The 21019-nt window shown below is 40.5% G+C and overlaps 1 protein-coding gene across 2 annotated transcripts; it reads left to right on the top strand.

Annotated features, from left to right (window-relative positions):
- The first annotated feature begins 1246 nt into the window (after nucleotides 1–1246).
- On the top strand, nucleotides 1247–21019 carry tmem230.S (transmembrane protein 230 S homeolog). 2 transcript variants are annotated; one of them, XM_041587658.1, is made up of 4 exons: nucleotides 1247–1682; nucleotides 5029–5138; nucleotides 18969–19091; nucleotides 20308–21019. In XM_041587658.1, the coding sequence occupies exons 2-4, from the start codon at nucleotides 5040–5042 to the stop codon at nucleotides 20446–20448; spliced, it is 363 nt and encodes a 120-aa protein (XP_041443592.1). In that variant the 5' UTR covers nucleotides 1247–1682; nucleotides 5029–5039; the 3' UTR covers nucleotides 20449–21019.

The raw sequence follows: 21019 nt of genomic DNA, 5'->3' as shown, positions 1-21019 counted from the left end.
TGTGTTCAAAGGAGTCTGCTGAAGCTACAGTAGTTTAAACTAAAACTTGCCATAATAACTCGTATAAAGCAATTGGCTCCAATGGTGAACTGCAGTAGGTCTTAAGAAGGAAAAAATCCTGCTTGGAATGAACTATTGCTTTAACACCAATGTAACCAGTCTTATGTTAAAGCTGTGTGACTACCCCCCCCCCCACACAAATCTGAGCGTGGATCTGTATATTGCTCCTTGAGGCCCATTAAGACTCGTGCCCCCCTTGTGCTCATTAAAAAATAACAGGTTTGCCTCAATTATGCCAAAATTATGCAGCGGGGTGCCATCAGCTGTAACTTGGCAACTCCAAATATGCAGTGATACAGTTGCTAATACTGTAAAACTTAGGGGAAGGGTTTGTTTTATATAAAATGGGCAGTTCAGGTAGAGCTGGGAGGGGGGGGGGGGTTTGGGTGAGCCAGAACAGCATGAGCTCATAATGAAACCGCAAATCCATTGCCACTTAGGGCAGAGACACTGAGATTAGTTGCCTGGTAACAAATCTTTTCTTTGGGGCAACTAATCTCTCCGAACTGCCTTCCTGACGGCTATGGCGACTTTGGAAAACGAAGCAGAGTGCCATCCCGCAGGCGATTTTCATTCTACCAGTCAGGAAGGAAGTTTGGGGAGATTAGTTGCCCCGAAGAATTTTGTCACTGGGCGATTAATCTTCCAGAATCAGAGCATATGTCTCTGCCCTAAGGGTCTGGCCACACGTGTAGATTTGGGGAGATTAGTTGCCAGGCGACATATTACCTATTCTTCATGGCGACTAATCTCCCAGATCTGCCTTCCCCTGGCTAAAATGTAAATCGCCCGGGGGCATGAACACGGAATGCTTCGTTTTACGAAGTCGCCCTTAATTGCCTCACGAGGAAACCTCGGAAAATGAAGCACTCCGTGTGCCTGCCCCCAGGCGATTTACATTTTAAGTGGCGGAAGGCAGATCACGGAGATCAGTCGCCTGGCCACTCATCTCCCCCGGAATCTGCCCATGTGGCCAGACCATTAAATGTAGATCGCCTGGGGTCAGGCACACGGAACGCTTCGTTTTCTGAAGTGGCCCGAAGTTTCCTCGTGAGGCAATTACGGACGACTTCGGAAAACGAAGCGTTCCATGTGCCCCAGGCGATTTACATTTTAGCAGTGGGAAGGCAGATCAGCGAGAGTAGTCGCTGCCAAGGAGAGATTTGATTTGTGCTAATGACTGGGCTAGTGAAATACTTGTCAGGCACCAACCTATCTCCTGCTGCAGCTGATTTACTAGCACACAAGCTACGTTTCACTGACTTGTAGTTGTCAAATCAAATGGCTGATCGGTTGCTAGTGGCAACTGCAGCAGTGCAATTTAGCGCCTCTGTTAGTGAACCATATCCAGCGCGTTTTGGGGCATTTCCATAGTCCAATATGATCCTGAGCATTGGAACATTTTAGCGCCGTTGGGTATACTCTGCGGCCTTTCCTAAAATCAACCCGTCCTTCACAAGCAAGTTTGTAGCGGATCTGAATGAGCTGAAAGATCACGCATCAGACTGCGCTTGTTAGTTCCGGGGGAAGTACCTGTGCTTTGTCAAAACGACTTCCTGGTTCTTCTGACGCACAGCCTGCCGGGATCGTCTAATCCCCTGTACCATGAGCAGTGGTATAAGGTAATAGGGCTTGTGCTGGTCATTGATGGGTGGGAGTGAAACATGAATCTCCAGTCCCTGCTGCCTATATAACGTGTCTGTCATGAGCTTATAACTCTTATGGGGTCCCTGCTTCAACACTCATGTTATATCTCAAAGCAGAGGGACGCTCAGAAACACCTTTGCTTTTAAAGGGGATGTTCACCTTTAAGTTACTTTTTACTGTGATGTAGGGACTGATACTCTGAGGCAATTATTTTTCATTTTGTATTATTTGTTTCTTTTGAGTTATTTAGCTTTGTGTTCAACAGCTCTCCTGGTTGCAGTTTCTGCAATCTGGTTGCTAAGGTCCATGTTACCCTAGCAACCATGCACTTGTTTGAATAAGATACTGGTCTAGGAATAGGCGAGGACCTGAATAGAAAGATGAGATTGAAAAAATACCTCCCAACATCTTGGAAATAAAAAGAGGAACAAAAAAATTGCCACGTGTAGCGCGGCAATTTTTGTTGACCACCCCCATTTTTGTGGCCACTCCCCCTAATCACCATGTTCATTTTACAACATTTGGCAGGTTATGAAAGTTTGAACATATTTTTTTTTTAAATTATTACAGTTTTGCTAATTAAGGTGAATTGCCCTTTAAGCTGTGGGTCTAACTTTTGCCAAGGGACCTGTTATCTTATACTGTTACAATTACTTATTTGCTTATCTCGAAATTGTTACAAAAGTATCTTATGTGAACCTTTAAGGCTGTTCTGGGTTTGCTGCCAAAAGCCAATTAAGTTAGAAACATTGTTTCTTTTTCTGGCTGTTCAGTGCAGAGAAAAACAGGACTTTCCAGTACAAAAGAGTGACAGTCCCTCTAAAAACGGGACAGTTGGGAGGTATGTTAAAAAGTAGCATTAGCAATAAATTTGTAGCCTTGCAGAGCATTTGTTTTTAGATGGGGTCACTGACCCCCCCGTTGGAATGTATTAGAAGAAGGCAAATAATTAATAAAATATTAGGGATGCACCGAATTCACTATTTTGCATCCAGCCGTACCCCCGAATCCTTCGCGAAAGATCTGGCTGAATACTGAACCGAATCCTGGGAAGGGGAGGGGGGTGGGAAGGGGAAAACATTTTCTACTTCCTTGTTTTGTGTCACGCAATTCCCCTCCCCGCCCCTAATTAGCATATGCAAATTAGGATTCGTTTGGTCAGCCAAAGATTCCGGCTGAATCAAAATCCTGCTGAAAAAGTCCGATAAAGCACTGCGTATCTTGTCGGCACTATATAAATAAATGATCATGATGATTACTGGGTTTGGTGCATCCCTAAAAAATATATAAGAAATAAATAATAAAGAAGAGTTGAAAAGTTGCATAAAATTAGCCATTCTATAACATACTAAAATATAACTTAAAGGTAAACCAACCGTTTGAAGGAGAACTAAAACCCCCGCAATGTTAAGTCCCCACTGGCCCCCCTCCCTGCCTCCCCCTGCACAGTCTTACCCCAGAATTATATCCCCTCTTGAAATAGCGACCGCACATGCAGAGTGAGCGCAGCAGAGCTCACGGACGCCATCTTCTTCTCTTCTGTAATCTTTGTGAAGTGAGTGGCGTAATGGTGCATGCTCACTTAGAGCAAACTTCCGGTTCGCGTCAACTGCGCATGCGCCGAAAGAGACGGAAATTACCAAAGCATTGGAAGAAGACTCGAAGAAGTGCCGGAAGAAGGAGCCTGTGAGCGCCGCTGCTCTCACTCTGCATGTGCGGTTACTATTTCAAGAGGGGACAGAATTCTGGGGTAATACTGTGCAGAGGGGAGGCATGAAGGGGGGACTTAACATCGCGAGGGGGGGGTTAGTTCTCCTTTAAGTTCCCCACCCATTTTTGCACAATGAGAGAGTATAAGTCTAAGCAACTTTTCAGTTTACATTAATTAAAAAATATTGGTAAATGTAATTGCAACTCAGATCTTGAAAACAATGTGGCTCAGGCCAGTTCTCTTCCAGGCCTGTTAGTCAGCTACATAGTTTCAGGAGTCAGAACCAATATTGCAGAAAGCTACTGATTGCAGTTGCATTTACTTTTGTAGTCATGTTCACAAATAACTTTAAAACATTAAAAAAAGTGAATTACAAATGTTTGATTTGTGTACAGGACCAGACTGGTAATCTGAGGGTTCTGGCAAATGGCAGAGGTTGAGATTCCATAGATAGTCACTGAAAGTGTCTTAAAGGAATGACAATATAATGTAGTGTTGTCCTGCACTGGTACAACTGGTGTGTTTGCTTTAGAAACTCTACTATAGTTTATATATAGAAGCTGCTGTGTAGCCATGGGAGCAGCCTTTCAAGCACAGGATACAGAGTAGATAACAGATAAGTTCTGAGGATTTCCATTGTATAACACTGTTATCTGCTGTGTAACCTGTGCTTTTTCTTCTTTTTTCGCTTTTGAATGGCTGCCCCCATAGCTACAGAGCAGCTTGTTTATATAAACTATAGTAGAGTTTCTATGTATTTCTAGTTTATATGAGATGGTTCATGTAGAAAAGGGCAGAGTGTCGGCTGAAACATTGCAAAAAACATAGATCATTTGAAGCAAGCACGTATGTTTTAACAGTGCAGCAAAACAGTACATTATATTTTCATTACTTTAAAAGACTTTCATTTTTTTGGCGTTACTGTTCCTTTAATGCTATGCGCCAATCTCTAGGCAAATATGTTTTATAGAATGGCAGGGTAATGTACGGTACGTTATATTCTATAAGGATATTAGAAGTCACAAATGAGTACTTTATACAGGTCTAGTAATCAGGGGATTTGGGGTCCTTTTTGAGTTATTTATTTACCAGTAGGTCTTTCCAGCTGACATAAGGTCACCCATTCCGATTAGAAGAAAGGATTTTCCCCCTAAATATTCGAAAGGGATTTTTTACAGTGAGAGCTGTGAAGATGTGGAATTCTCTCCCTGAGATAGGGACAGGCTGATACATTAGTTAAGAAGGGGTTGGATGGCTTTTTAGCAAGTGAGGGAATACAGGGTTATGGGAGATATCCAGGGACTGGTCCAATTGCCATCTTGGAGTCAATCCCTCCGAGATGAATTGGAGAGGCTTCAAATGAATCAGTTAGGCAGGTTAAAATAGAGTTAAAAGGTTAAACTTGATGGACGTGTGTCTTTTTTCAATCTACTAAATTACTATAGGGCCCAAAGAACTACCTTTTCTGGGTATCGCAATAGAAATTCATTGGAAGTTTTATTACTGTCATGTCCTGTCATTTCCTGTAAACTAGACCAACCCTTTTGTGCTCTATGTCATTATGTCATTTCTTTATTCCAGGTTATAATTTTCTTATTTCCCATGACAAGGCGTATGTGCCATGATGCCATCACGCAGCAACGCAGCAGCGGGAATAACAAAGAGCAAAGTGAAGTACTCTAAGCTTTCTAATACAGATGACGGATACATCGGCATTCAGGTGAGGTTAACCCAAAGCATCGATATAGAGAGGGACCCCAAAATAGGTCTCCGTGCTGTTTAGACTGGGTTTCCATGATCTTTTTTAATAATGTGACGTTTCCTTCTTCAATAGAAAATTGTAGTTAAAGGACACGGTACCCCCTAGTGAATCCATTTGCAAAGTGGGTAACATTTTCAGACTTTACAATACTGTTGCACAAGTCTAAGTCTTCAGCATTAGAATGGGGGGGGCTCGTTCCAGGGCTGCTGCCTCAGGGGCCTGCACAACCCCCCCCCCCCAAACACCCTCTGCTTCTAGGCCCCTCGCCCCAGCCTCAACCTTCTCTGCTTGTGCCTTGTTATATCTTATTGTGGCTGCATGGGGGGAGGTAAGGGTGCAGCGCCCAAGGTGGAGAGCAGGTCTTGCTCGGTGTGGCCCACCAGGCTTTCTCCCGGTGTCCTGCTGGCCCAGTCCCACCCTGCTAGTCTGAGAGTCCAAGTAAAACTAGTAGTTATACAGCATAGCTTTTTCTTTTGTATTGATTTAGCCTTTTTATTGAGCCAGTTGCTTGGAACTGTATAGTTGGCAAGTTATTTTTACAGGCCAATCAAGGGATTCATGACAAAGTAGTCAAAATCCATGTGATTATTTCCTGACTCAACATCAAATCAATATTTGCACTGTTCTGTAATTCACACAAATGCAGTTTTGCTAAACTGCCCCAAATCTTACCCCTTTATATTTCACTATATATTTGGGTGGAAGACAAGATTTTTAAAAAAAATGTTTTATTTCAGTTTACAATACAGCTGTGGGATCCCTTATATACTAACCAGTTAACCAGAAAGCCCTGAATTACAGGATGGAGTCCATTACAAGAAAATCATTTTCATTTTTAAAAATGATTTCCTTTTTTTCTGTAATATTTCAACAGAACCTTGTACTTGATCCCAACACATATATTATTAATCCTTATTGGAATCAAAACCAGCCTATTGGGTTTATTTAATGTTTAAATGATGTTTAGCAGACTTAGAGGCCCATTTATCAAAGGTCGAATTCATCTGAATTTTTTTTTAAATTCCAACATACTCACAATTCGATTGGAAGGTTATTTAAGAAAGAAATTCGAATGGCTAATATTCGATCGTATGGTTGCGACTTGAAAATTCGAATCATATTCTTCTCCCAAAAAAACAGGAAGGCAATTAACATCCCCAAATGGCTCAGCTGACATCTGCCATTGACTTGTACATGAACATGGTGAATATTCAAATTAGGACTATTTGCATGGTCCAATTGGGATTATTATTTTTTATTTAAAAGATTTAATTTGTCTCCTTTCCACATAAAGTCCAGTGGCTGCTCATAGTGTACCGAGCTGATCAGCAAAGTGCAGGGAATGCTGATTTGTGAGAGGTTCTCGGCATTATGCAGGACATATGATGCAGATGCAAGTCATTTGCTTGTCTGAAGTTGAAGCAATGAAAAAGCAAAAGACAAGACATTGCTTTCTGATAGCTGATGAAGTTTTCCTTGAAAGGTGGCCCCAGGGAGTGGTTTGAGAATAGCAGGAAGAAAAGTCAGCAACATGAAGCGTTGCTTTATCTAGTGCTGTGCAGCTTTTTACATGCAACAGGATTTTTTATCATGTTGTATATTTGAGGGTGACAATGTGAATTAAAATAATGACAATGTTGCATCCTAGAGCAGACTGGGGCCATAAACATCCTTTGGAGGGCCACATCCAGCCGGTAGGCCTGCATTTGGTCAGCTCTGCCCTAATTGATTGTGTAAACATTCTGACTTTTTAGCATTTACAGGTAATTAACGAACATATAAGATAACCATTTAAGCATAAATAAACCCAATAGGCCGTTTTTGCTTCCAATAAGGATTAATTATATCTTAGTTTGGATCAAGTACATTGTACTGTTTTATTGTTACAGAGGAAATGGAAATCATTTTAAAAATTTTTAATTATCTGGATAAAATGGAGTCTATGGGAGACAGCCATCCCGTAATTTGGAGCTTTTTGGCTAATGGGTTTCCGGATAACGGATCCCATACCTGTTTACAGGTCATGTGTTCCTTTTTTATTACCAGTCAAGGTTCGGTAGAAGGGACATAATCCTCAAAAATGACAAGAAACCTTTAAAGGGGACCTGTCACCCGAGAAAAATATTCCAAATCCTATTTTATCACTTTAGTCAAGCAAAATAAACTTTAATTACACTGCATAAAGTATTTGAATCTTGTTTCCTTCAGTCTTGGAATTAATAATTATAGCAAGCAGGCAGGAGCCATATTGTGGATACTGTTATTAAGGCAAGCCTTGCATCATCTCAAAATCATCTCAAAATCGGATTTGTGCATCAGAACGGGGGACCTGATGCCCATTCGAATGCACTGGTTACACAATTAAATGGTGAAGAGAGCGGGGGCATGTGCGGAGAGCAGTGACATCTAGGAAGTGCTGAATGGAAAGTGAAAGTAATTGCTTGCCCCGCCTCTATGCCTAGGCTTAGAGGAGTGGCAGGCAATATTTGATTGACAGCTGAGATTTTTAAATGAGTTCACAACAGCTATGAATACTTTAATAAAAAAAGAATTTGGATAGGACTTTTATTATAAAGATTTTTATGTCTGGGTGACAGGTCCACTTTAATACAAGCATGGGGCTGTGCACATGCTCTATTATATAACGGTTTTGGGCTGATTGAACCCCAGCAATTTGGAAGGGGGAGGGAGAAACTTGTTGTCAGTGCATTTACTCATAACTACCAATCATAAATATTGCTTTCCTTTTCACCTTTACAGGAGAATGATCAAGCATTGTAGTTATTGTTTACTAGTGGTAAATGAACTGGTGCAATTTAGCACTGCTGTTTGTATATAAATACCCCATCATATCAAAAAGTACCTGTAAGTGCTTACTTTTATCAATTGTGTTTAGTGTCAATCAGTTCTTTGGGTTGGTTTTATTTTCTAACATTCAGTAGACTGATCAAAACGAATTGCTGATTTGTTGCTGTGGAAGACGTTATTGGTGCAAATTAGCACCAGTTAGTCCCACATGTTTTTGGTAGGAGACTTTGTTACAAGCGACAGCTCTTCCCTACTTACAAGTACAGGTATAGGATCCATTATCCAGAAAGCTCTGAATAATGGGAAGGCTGTCTCACATAGGCTCCATTTTATCCAATTTTTTTTTTTTTATTACAATTTTCTCTGTAATAATAAAATATTAGCTTGTACTTGACCCCAACTAAGATGTAATGAATCCTTATTTGAGGCAAAAGAATCCTATTGAATTTAATGTTTAAATGATTTTCTAGTAGGCTTAAGATATGAAGATTCAAAAAAAGAAAAGATCCATTGTCCAGGAAACTCCAGGTCCAGAGGATTCTGGATGACAGGTACCATACAGACATAAAAAAATATTGTGTCTAAAAGTGCCTTAATGTGGCCCTCTGGCAGGCTCTCCAAACAATATCTGGGCAGAAATAATCCAGATGTCGATCGGGCAGGTTTAAAATCCAGTCAGATTGAGGACTGCATCAGTTGATGTGGTCCATTCTCCGACCTCCTGCATTCCCACTGTTGTAATCTGATTGTTGGGCCCTAGGGGGCACACAATCGGATAAGCCAGATATCACCCACTCAAGATAGACATACCGGGTCAAGACCTCTCCAAATGAGTGGATTTGCCCAGGTATAGGCACCTTAAGTGCTAATTACAGGACCCCATATCCTGGGAATTTCACTGTAGCAGCCTGAAAATAAAGAGCCAACGGTTTACATTTTTTTGTTTTGCATATTTTGTGCACAAAACAGTATTTCCACTAGGTGTCATCATTTCCTTACAGAACAGCAATTAAAGTTAGAAGTGATAATAATGCTTTGGGGCAGATAACACACAATCCCCCATATGTAATAAAAGTCACTGTTTGCCCAGTAGCAGTAACCCATAGCAACCAATAAGATGTTTGCTTTTAAATAGGTGACCAGTAACCAGTAACTCCTACCTGCTGGTTGATTGCTATGGGTTACTGTTCATGGGCAAAATGACTGCCTTTTATTATATAACCCCTTATAAGTCTAATTCTCATCATCATCAATTTCTATAGTGCCAGCCAGTTACACCGTGATTTACATTAATTTACAACAAATGTGGGTCTTACAAAAATGTAGCAAAAGGAGGGTTATGGAATAAAAGACTTATTTCATTTAAATCACATAGAATTCAACCACAAAGAGAAGCCCCCAACTGACTTTGATGGAAACATCCTGACACAGTAGATGGGCATCAGCACAGACAATGCTCAGATGCATGTTTTTGCTCTGTTGGTGGCCATACACTGCTCAATGTTGTACAGTATCCAATAGATTGGCCAAATGCGTGGATACTGTATGAGGGGCTGTACAACATATTGCTGCCTTTCAGATGTTCCATTTGGACCAACTGCCTGAATGATAGGAACAGCAGAGTGACTGCAGCTCCTCACCTGCCGATGCATCATGCAGTGGCCAACAGCTTAAAGGAGAAGGAAACCCCGTATAAAAAAAACCCGTAGACCCCCTCCCTAACTGCCTTCCCCCGGGGAAATGCCCCATACTTTATACTAACCTCTCACTGCAGATTCTGGCAGCGGACTTCACGGCATCTGGCTTTGATGGCTTTCGACAACTGCGCATGCACCGAATTTGACGGAGATTGCCAATCTCCCAGTCATTTTACCGAAGACCCGGAAGATGGATGCCGTGAAGTCCGCTGTCAGAATCTGCAACGAGGGGTAAGTATAAAGTATGGGGCATTTCCCCGGGGGGGAGGCAGTTAGCCTGAGGGGAGGAGTGGCATCTATGTGGGTTGGCGGGGTACAGGTTTTTTTTCTACAGGGTTTCCTTTTCCTTTAAAGGAGAAACAAACTCCTTATTAAATAAAACCCTACACCCTATTGTACTTTTATGTATTGTATGGTGCTGCTGCTCCTTAAAGGGGTGGTTCACTGTAAAATTAACTGTTTCTGCTGCAGAGAGTGATATTCCGAGACAAATTGAAACTGACTTTCATTTTTTATTATTTGCAGTTTTTGAGTTATTTAATTTTTTATTCAGCAGCTCTCCAGTTTGCACTTTCAACAATCTGGTTGCTAGGGTCCAAATTATCCTAGCAACCATGCATTGCTTTGAATAAGAGACTGGAATATGAATAGTGATATATTTTTATATAAAAAGTAGCAATAACAATAAATGTGTAGCTGTACAGAGCATTTGTTTTTTAGATGGGGTCAGTGACCCCCTATTAAAGCTGGAGAGAGTTATAAAAAGAAGGCAATTAAAAAAATGTATACAAAAAATAAATAATTAAAAAATTACTTAGAATAAGCCATTCTATAACACTACAATACTAAGGGGCAGATTTATCAAGGGTCGAATTGAAAATTTTAATTTGAATTGGTCAAATTTGACTAGGGAGTTATCTTTACAAAAAAAATCGAATTTATTAGATTTATTATACTCTGGCCCTTTAAGAATTCGAATTCGACTATTCGCCACCTAAAACCTGCGAATTGCTGTTTAAGTCAATGGGAGAGGTCCAGGGATCAATTTGGAGATGTTTGCAGCCTTCCTGACATTCAAGTTTTTTTTAAGATAACTCGAATCGAGTTTTTGAAATTCGAACCGATTCGAATTCTATTCACCCGACTTTGAAAAATTTGATTTTATTGATAAATTTTGATTGGTTAAATTTCGAATTTATGGGAGTTTTAAAAAAACTTACATACTCTGGGAAAAAGACTTATGAATATGTATGGAGGAAGACCAATGGTCTGACATTATCAAGGACAATATACACTGCTCTATTAATGTGACAAGTATCCCAAAAAGTACTGCACCGGTGGTATCTGGTACCCTCAAAATTAGAAAAATGGTACCCCACATGCTCTCCTTTATGCTTCAGAAACTGCGGCCAACATGGAACGTTCATGGTGGGAATGTCCTAAGGCTGTCCGATTCTGGATCCGTATATATACACTAATCACAAACGTTACAGGTCTAACTCTAAAAAAAGACCCAGGAGAAGTCCTAATTCATAAAAGAATTCCAGGAATCAATAAATATCTAAGGAAGCTGATACTGCATATTTTCTCAGCCTTAAAACAAGTTATAGCAGCAGCATGGAAATCCTCCATCCTAGACTTTCCTGCTGTCAAAACAAGGTTGGATAATGTACTTATACTGGAGAAACTAACTAGCCAGAAAAACGACTCTCAGAAATCTTTCAATAAAGTCTGGAATCCATGGCTGATATACAGGAATATCAAAGTAAACTAAGGTCTTATCCCTCTAGCACTCCCACTCTGACTAAGCGGAGAACCCAAATTTAACCAATAATTAGCCCACATTATGTAAGTGCAGAAAAATGACAGTACTCACATGTAACGGAAATAAATGTTTTTTGTTCACTGTTGTTATTCATCTAAATAACTCAGGAATTCAATATACAGTATATTGTAATGCGACTTCATAATTCTGCAGTCTGGGAACTGTCCAGTAACTGCAGCCCCTGAGTAATGTCAATGCTACTGCTTATGCTTCATTTTTATAATTGAAAATAAAAAAAGTTTTAAATTGAAAAAAAAAAAAGATTTTCTTTTTCTCTATAAGAATAGAACAACAGTTCCTTGTACAAGATCCATAGTTACTGGAAGCAAAACCAGCCTATTTGGGTTTATTTAATGTTTACATAGTTTTATAGTAAATTTAAGGTATGAAGATCCAAATAACGGCTCTTTCCATAATTTGGAAAGCCCCAGGTCCCATGCCTATACCTTTTACCCAGTGATTATCTTTTTCAGTTCAAATGCCCATGTAAATATAGGCAATTAGAATATCAGTCATTCAGCCATATTTGCAAGAATAACTATTTCATCAAATAAATATGCACTCAAGTCTAATCCTAACTGACCTTCAAGCTTGGCCATCAAGTCTGTCTAGGAGAGCAAATTTTCATTCTCAACTGGTCTTTAGGTTACTCTCCTTCTTCCACTGATCCAAGCACCCATTTGGCCCAGTTTCACAGTTTGGGAATCACTACCGTATAAATTCTATTGCACTGGTTGTCAGACTTAGCAGTTATATTTGGGCTGGATTACACAGCTTCTGAGTTCCCCCTACCAGCAACCGTATTGATTTCTGTTGGTCTGATTATTGACACTTTCGGGGGTTTCAGTGGGAACACTGCTAGACAAGTATGATTCTAAAAATCACACTCACCAGGCCACCTTGGTGGGCTCCATGGAAGCAATTCGAAATGCACCCTATAGGAAAGCCAAGGACACCCCTGAACTGCCTCTCACGATAAGCTGCCCACAAAAGGCCTGGTTTTTTCAAAGGCTGTAAGCCCACCTCCCCCCCTACCCCCTTATGGAAGAAACTCTAACCTGCAGCACCTGTTGCATCTCCCAGACTTCAGTTACTGACCAAAACTGGGGGTAAAACATTTATCAGATCTACTAGAGGGCAATACCTTTCCAACCCTCAAATCGGCATGCAACAGGGGAATTGTATAGTTTCCTCATTTCTACAAAAGATAAGATGGTGCAATTTCGGATTATACATTGCACGTACGTCACCCCAATTAGACTCAAGGCCATGGGCAGGAATCCTGATGGGAACTGTCCCAAATGCCAGCACCCCGACGCTGGGTTTTTCCACATGCATGTCCCTCAATACATAGGGGGAAATTCACTAACATTCGTAGTTTCGCCAGGCGCAACTTCGCCGCGCTTCGCCAGGCGCAACTTCGCCGCACTTCGCCAGGCGTAGTTTCGCCAATTCACTAAAATCCGAAGTAGCACTCAGGGGTAGCGTAAGGTTGCGAAGTTGCGCTAGCGTTGGTTCGCTATGTAAAGCGAAGTTACGCTAGCGAAGGCTAATTTGCATACGGCGCCAAATTCAAATTTCAATGGAGGAATACGTATCAGCACTACTAATGCCTAGAAAACCCTCAAATCAGCAAATAAAAATTTTATTTTGCCCTACACATGTGCCCACTGTCTAGGTAAGTTGCCATGAGTCAGGAAATGTAGGGGGGAAGGAGGGGAGCCCCAAAAAATCTTTCGATCTTTTTCAGCCCATCACCCATAATGTAGAAAACACGCCAGCGTTTTTTGGGACTTAGAAAAAATTTTGACTTTTTTTGAAACAATCCCTATCTACTCTATTGCGCTTCGCCAGGTCTGAGGTGGCGAAGGAAGTCTAGAGTAAAAGGTAGCGTTCAGTACACTGCGCAAGTTAGTGAATTTGCGTAGTTACGTCGCTAGCGAAAATTCGCTTGGCGTAAGGGTGCGAAGTAACACTAGCGAAACTACGCCAGCGTTCGTTAGTGAATTTGCACAGTAACGAAAATGCCAAACGCTAGCGAATTAACGCTAGCGTTCTGAGCTTCGGCGCTTAGTGAATTTGCCCCATAGGTTCTGGACCAAGGTGATAGCCTACATGACCAATGAAATCCTGTTCCCTGGAGCAATAACACCAGAGATATGTTTGCTGGGGCTGGTCGATGAGCTGGCACCCCTGAACAAAACGAGATGTGTCTGCTACAAAACCTCCTCTTTAATGCTAAAAAACAGATAAGTCAATAAGTGGATGAGCCCCCAACCCCCTACAGTAAAGCAATGGGTAAAATTGGTTAATAGCAGACTTCAGATGATAAAGCTGACATACCAAGGGCAAGGGAATGCCCAGAAAAAAATTGAAAAAATCTGGGAATCTGGGAGGTGGATCAGGTGACCCAATAAACACAAATACGGTATATGAGATAATGTACTGGATGTATTATGTCTGCAACTCCTACAGAAAATGTTGGTTTGTCTCAATGTATCTGAGTCCTGCGAGACCACTTATATCCTGCACTGTGTACATGGCTATACTACATCTGGTACTTTATGCTCCAATGTATAACTGTACATCCTATCCTAACAAGCTGTGGTCCTGTGAGACCAACTACTCTTCACTACAGTAATGCCTATTTTGTTTGTTTTCGTTTTATGTTGTCTAAAATGCAAAATAAAAACCTTGAACATAAAAAAAAAACCTCACATGAATTCGAAGAATTTAACAGTGCTTTACAAATAAAGTTATACATGTATAAATTTCCCCCATTATATTGTCTGTATTATATGCAGAGGGTTCCCCTTTCCCAGCTCTGGGGAATACATCAGGCATCTGCATCAAAAAAGTGCAGGTGCAGTGATTTTTTTTTAGTGTGAGAGGTGTACTCAGTAGCCAAAAGTAGCAGGGATTCTGTATCTTCTATCTGCTCTCTGGGGAAACCGCAAGCAGTCTGCTGAGTCCGATGTTAATTAGGTATAAATCCTTCACTGATTGTCTGCTTGTTGCTCAGTGTTCCCAATTAGATTGTGGCAGACAGTTTTGTCAGTGTTCCAGGGAGACGAGATGAAGCCTGTCTGTGAATGATTTAAACTGAGTAAACACTGAACTTCTGTAGCCTACAGAGAATGATTTAGGGTAAGGACACACTGGACGATTTGTCGCCAACATTTTTAAAAAGCAAATCGCGGCGACATATCGCTCGTTTTGTCTCTGAACAAAAACAAATGAAAGACGCCAGCTCCTGTGCCCACAGCGCGTTTGTGAATCGCCTGTAGCTCCAAAACGCACTGAGACCCTTTTCCGAGCGATTTATCAGAAATAGCATGTACGCTGTGAATCGTCTATTCAAAAAAGACGATCGTCTTGTCGCCGCGATTTACTTTTTTAAAACTTTGGCGACAAATCGTCCAGTGCGTCCTTTCCCTTACTCTCTCCTCACTATGTAAACACAGGAGTATAGGACAGAGCTTGGCAACACGTCTGTCTGAAAGGGCAGAGACACAAGCTCAGATTCAGAGTGATTAGTCGCCTAGCGACAAATCTCCTCTTCTTCAGACGACTAAGGGTAGGGACACACTGGACGATTTGTCGCCAACGTTTTAAAAAAGTAAATCGCGGCGACAAGACGATCGTCTTTTTTGAACAGACGATTCACAGCGACTATTGGCACAGAGCGATTTGTATCCCATTACTCTGTGCGGTACGTGCTCCACCCAAACCGGAAACGGTTTGTGCTTCCCGCTGTAACCTGGCGTCTTTATGTGCTTGCGTTCTTGCGTCATTGCGTTCGCATTGTAATTTAAATACAATTGCTGCTACTTATCTGTATGTGTGTGCGTGTCTAGGAGATTTCAGTGCTTTTCTAAGTACATGCTATTTCTGATAAATTGCTCGGAAAAGGGTCTCAGTGCGTTTTGGAGCTGCAGGCGATTCACAAATGCGCTGTGGGCACAGGAGCTGGCGTCTTTCATTTGGTTTTGTTCAGAGACAAAACGAGCGATATGTCGCCGCAATTTGCTTTTTAAAAACGTTGGCGACAAATCGTCCAGTGTGTCCTTACCCTAATCTCCCCTTCCCGCCGGCTAGAAAGTAAATTACAGGCGGGGTGGCACTGGAAACGCTTCTTTTTCCAAAGTTGCCTGAAGAAGCACTCCGAGGTAGTTCGGGGAGATTAGGAGATTTGTCGATGGGCGACTAATCTCCCAGAATCTGTGCTTGTGTCTCTGACCTTAAACTGTGACTATGCTACTTCTTCCAGGCTCCAACATCAGGAGGTATACAGAACTGAAGGGAGGTAGAATGTTCTGCATATTGTCCGTAAAAAGAGGATAATTTATATAAACTAATGAATTATAGTCAGCATCCTAAACAACATGTATATTTCCTAATTTCCTTATGGTTCCGTTTTGTATATGAAGAGCTCCAATGCAAATACACAAAGGAGCAAAACCTGGTAAATGTAAGATACATTACCCTGTGCAGTGATAGGCATTAAAAACAAAGAACCCCATCCTAGAGAATTTAATGGATCCTATGTGGTACCCAACTTGCTAGTAACTGCTACTTGATCAGATTTGCAACTGCTATATTCGCTACCAAATAGCAGGGGACCTTTTTACCCATAAAGTGGATCACCGTACCAGAGGCCACCCCTTTAGACTAGAAGAAAAGAACTTGCATTTGAAGCAACGTAGGGGGTTCTTCACAGTCAGGACAGGGAGGTTGTGGAATGCACTGCCGGGTGATGTTGTGATGCTGATTCAGTTAATGCCTTTAAGAATGGCTTGGATGATTTTTTGGACAGACATAATAAAAAGGCTATTGTGATACTAAGCTCTATAGTTAGTATAGGTATGGGTATATAGAATTTAATTAAAAGTAGGGAGGGGTGTGTGTATGGATGCTGGGTTTTCATTTGGAGGGGTTGAACTTGATGGCCTTTGTCTTTTTTCAACCCAATTTAACTATGTAACTACCCACTGAGTTCCAACGTCATAAACCCAGAAGTAACACCATATGAGAGTTGGGGAAGGTGGCAGGTAAAGCAGAGCAGTCTAATTTGAGCCTGCATCTGTCATTCCTTCAACCAGAAGTAACCTGTGGCTATCACATGTGCTGTAGGACTCATCCTGATTAAATGCATTTAAACAATTTACTCATCACATTGCAGCACACTCATTGGGAAGTATACTACAGGTATGGGACCTGGGATTTTCCAGATAATGGATCTTTCTGTAATTTAGATCTGCATACCTTAAGTCTACTAACATTATTTAAATATTAAGTAAACCCAATAGGATTATTTGGTCACTAATATATCTTATATAATATCTAATTAATCTTAGTTAGAATCATGTATGAGCTACTGTTATTATCACAGAAAAAGGAGAATCAATTTTTAAAAACTGTATTGATTAAAGTGGAGCTGACTCTTTCCTGTAATTCACAGCATTCTGGATAACGGGGAGTATGGAGTATAAAAAGAAAAAAAAATGATTCTTATGATGACTCTCCTTGAATTTATTTGCATTTGCAGCACAGTTTTGTGTGCTGTTTACAAACAGACCTTTTTCTATTTTTTTTTATTGCTACCTGTTGTTGTGGTGGCAAACGTAGTGTTCCGGGGAGATTAGTCGCCCAGCGACAAATCTCCTCTTCTTCAGACGACTTATCTCCCCGAAATGCCTTCCCACTGGCTAGAATGTGAATCACCATCGGGATGGCACTCGGATCGATTCGGATTTCCGAAATCGCCCAAAGTGACTTCAGAAAAAAAAGGTCACATGACTGAAGCACCTGGAAAACTAACAACATGTCTAGCCACACATCAAATTTCAAAATCAAATGTAAAAGATAATCAGTTTGCTCTATTAAACAACAGATTTTTTCCCCCACAAAAGAATCCCTTTAATCAGGGTTCCTTGCTGTTCAATACCTTGCAGTCTTACAGAACCATTATTACACCTGGGAAAGATTTCAGTGCAGACTTCTGCTGGAGCAGCAATATTAACTGATGCATTTTGAAAAAAAAACATGTTTCCCCATAAAAGTAATTAAAATATAATTTATTGTTGCATTGTGCTGGTAAAACTGGGTTGTTTGCTTCTATATTATACTATAGTTTATATAAATATGCTGCTGTGTAGCCATGGGGAAGTCATTCAAAGGAGAAAAGGCTCAGGTTACATAGCAGATAACAGATATGCTCTATAGGACACCATTATATTATAGGGAGCTTATCTGTTATTCTATTTTAATTAATTTGTAAAGACTATTTTTTTTTTGGTGTTCCTGTTTCTTCAACATGCAGTGTAAAAACAAAAAGCTACTACAAATGACACTGGCACCCTGTAGGTAAGAAGAGAAGAAGTCAGACTCACCAGCTGGATTCAATATGATACGGTGCATGTCTCTGGCAGCCACTTCCAGCCGGACTTAAGGCACAATTTTCAAATAGACTGCACCGAACAGTGAAGTTTTTTTAAAAGGCCATTATTAAAAAAGGGCTTTTCTTGGACAGACATACAGCAACGTTTCAGGCTAGCAACAGTCTTTCCTAAAGCTACTGAGTACAAATTGACAAGCACATTCTATAACTTTAAACGTAGCGTCATCTGATGGCAGCTTGACTTACAAAGACACAGATGAATGTCCTCAAGATAATTAAAGAACACAATGTTGCAAATTAACAATCAGTCCAAGTGTCAAATATCGGGAAAAGATAAAAAACATTTAAAAATATATACTATTAAAACTCATTACCGGAAAATTTTATGAAGTTCATACTCCCTATTCAGACCAAAATGTGTAAGAGTACCCAATAGTCGTATCCACCTGACTTCCCTTTTCAGCAATTCTTTTGTTCTATACCCGTAGCAGGTAAGAGGCAATAGCAAATATTTTGCGATGTACAATTCTTTTTTTTTTTAGCTGGTTCCCTTGCTCTAGTTATAACAAAGCAACAAGCTGGTGGAAAATACATCCCTACATAAATGAATGTCTCTTTAGTCTGCTGATCAACAGTACAGTCTATACATAGCCTCGTAGAATAGAAGTATGAGCCAGTGCATCTCAGGAAATATTAGACACAAACATTAATTGGCAAGCATCTTGATTTTTAATTTTGGTTCCCATATACCACATTTCTCCTTCTGCCCACAGTACTTGCTTTTGAATGTATGTGGCCAGAGTGTTCAACCTGCAGGCAGAGATCCCTTATGATATGCTGGGAGTTGAGTGTTGGTTCACCAGTAGCTGTAGAGCAGATGAAGTAGATATCTATGTTCTACGCCCTGGGTCTGCCAGGTTTTCTTTATGCTAACATAAAGCTTACATGTATTTCTTTCATTCGTTCTCACTTTCTCTGGCTTTTTTCTGAGTTTTTTTCTCCTTATTCTTGTTGAGTCTCAATAATGTGAAATTAAACCTTTTTTCTTTCCCACACAGTTTAAGAAGAGCCCTTCAAAAATCCCTTACAAAGCCATTTCTCTGGCAACAGTGCTGTTCCTAATTGGTACTTTACTTATTGTGATTGGGTCTCTACTTTTAACTGGATACATCAGCCCAGGGGTAAGTGGTCTGCATTTAATAAGCATAGATTTTTACATTTATACTTGGCCCAAATAGGGCACTTAGACCCAGGTCTGGACTGGGAGTCAAAATAGGCCCTTGCATTCCAAGTACAAAGAGGCCCAAAGAGGTCCCAGCAACCCACTAAATAGTGACTTTCTATGGCACCCGATAGCAGTCCCTCTGGCATTTGCCAGAACCCACAGATTGCCAGTCCGGGCCTGCTTAGACCTGCAGTGCTCATGGATCCAGAATATGGTTCTTAGACCCTTGCTCATGGCCCCATACAGGGAACGCATTTCCCATGGGCATTGTCAGTCCCAATAGGCATTGTTGGCTATAGGCCTGTGATGTTGATTCAGTAGAATGAGTGATTGTATACACTTTATGAGATATATGCAGAAAAAAAGCAATGGACAAAGTTTGTTTTGCATGTTATTCCATTAAGTGGTACCTTTCAGTGATTACGGAAGTTGTAGTTTTATCAGGAGGCCACCTATTGGATAAGCATTATACAGGTATCCGGAAACCCATTATCCAGAAAGATCAGAATTACGGAAAGCCCGTCTCCCATAGACTCCATTTTATCCAAATAATCGAAATTTTAGAAAAGTGATTTCCTTTTGTTCTATAATGATAAAACAAAACCTTGTACTTGATCCAAACTAAGATATAATTAATCCTTATTGGAAGCAAAACCAGCCTGTTGGGTTTATTTCATGTTTACATGATTTTCTAGTAGATTTAAGGCATGAAATTCCAAATTATGAAAAGATCCATTATCCGGAAAGCGCCAGGTCCTGAGAATTCTGGATAACAGGTTCCCATACCTGTACAAGGTATCACTGAAATAATATTTTCTTCCAACTATATACTCAGTCCTTTGCAAGAAGAAGGTTGTTGGGTGTGAGGGTAATTATTATGCTTTGCCATGTTCTTCCTGTTAGTAAGGCTGCTTTATGGAGCCCCACAATATGAGGGGGCAACCCAACATAACATTTTAGGTCCAGACACTAACCCATCTTAAATCTTTCCTGATTTTGGGTAAGATCACCTTTTTGGGAGTTTTTGAATCTAGACTACCCCAGCTATGAAAGGACACTTGGGAGGTACTGTGTGTAGGGGGATGGTTGTTCAGTATAATGTTTCTTTAATGGATATCACAGCGTGTTGGTTATATGACATCTTTTAATTTTAATTATTATGCTTTATTCAGGGAAATGAGCGAGCAATCCCAGTCCTGATCATTGGCATACTTGTTTTCCTGCCTGGGTTTTATCATCTCCGCATTGCGTACTATGCCTTCCAAGGGTATCGGGGTTACTCCTACGATGATATTCCAGATTTTGATGACTGAGAAGACAACGTACATTTTGTGGATTAGTACATTGCAGTGCCCTGGTAGGAGTAGACCTACTTTAGGAGAGACCAGTTAATGCAGAGGATACATATTGCATAGGTCTAAGAGTTTGTCAACTACAACACGAGGCCCTGGATTTATTCGTTATTAAGAATCAGAACAAATAAACAGGTTGTGGCGTAAATGACACAAATCGATCAACTGGTAGGAGGTTTCTTCCTCAAACTCAACATAGTTCCGTACGAAAATACTTGGAAAAGTTTCAGATGTATAAGGGAATATATGTAGAAATGGTTATTCTCGCATACTAATTGCTGTGTAAATCAATTCCAGTTGCAGTTTTTATTACCATTACATTTTTTTTATTACCATTACATTACAGACGGAAAAAAATACAGTTTATCCTTTTTAATATATTTTTTCTGAAATGGACGGTAAAAGGTATGTTGTATGGACAAGGCCATTCCTTATTTGCATGTTAAATCCCCTTTGATTTGGATTATTACTGTAAAGATGTACAGCCATGCTTATAGCATAGCACTTTATAAATAAACATACAGTATATGTA

Source organism: Xenopus laevis, chromosome 3S (genome assembly GCF_017654675.1).
Source record: "Xenopus laevis strain J_2021 chromosome 3S, Xenopus_laevis_v10.1, whole genome shotgun sequence".
NCBI classification, from domain to species: Eukaryota; Metazoa; Chordata; class Amphibia; order Anura; family Pipidae; genus Xenopus; species Xenopus laevis.
This window is presented reverse-complemented; position numbering and strand designations above follow the sequence as displayed.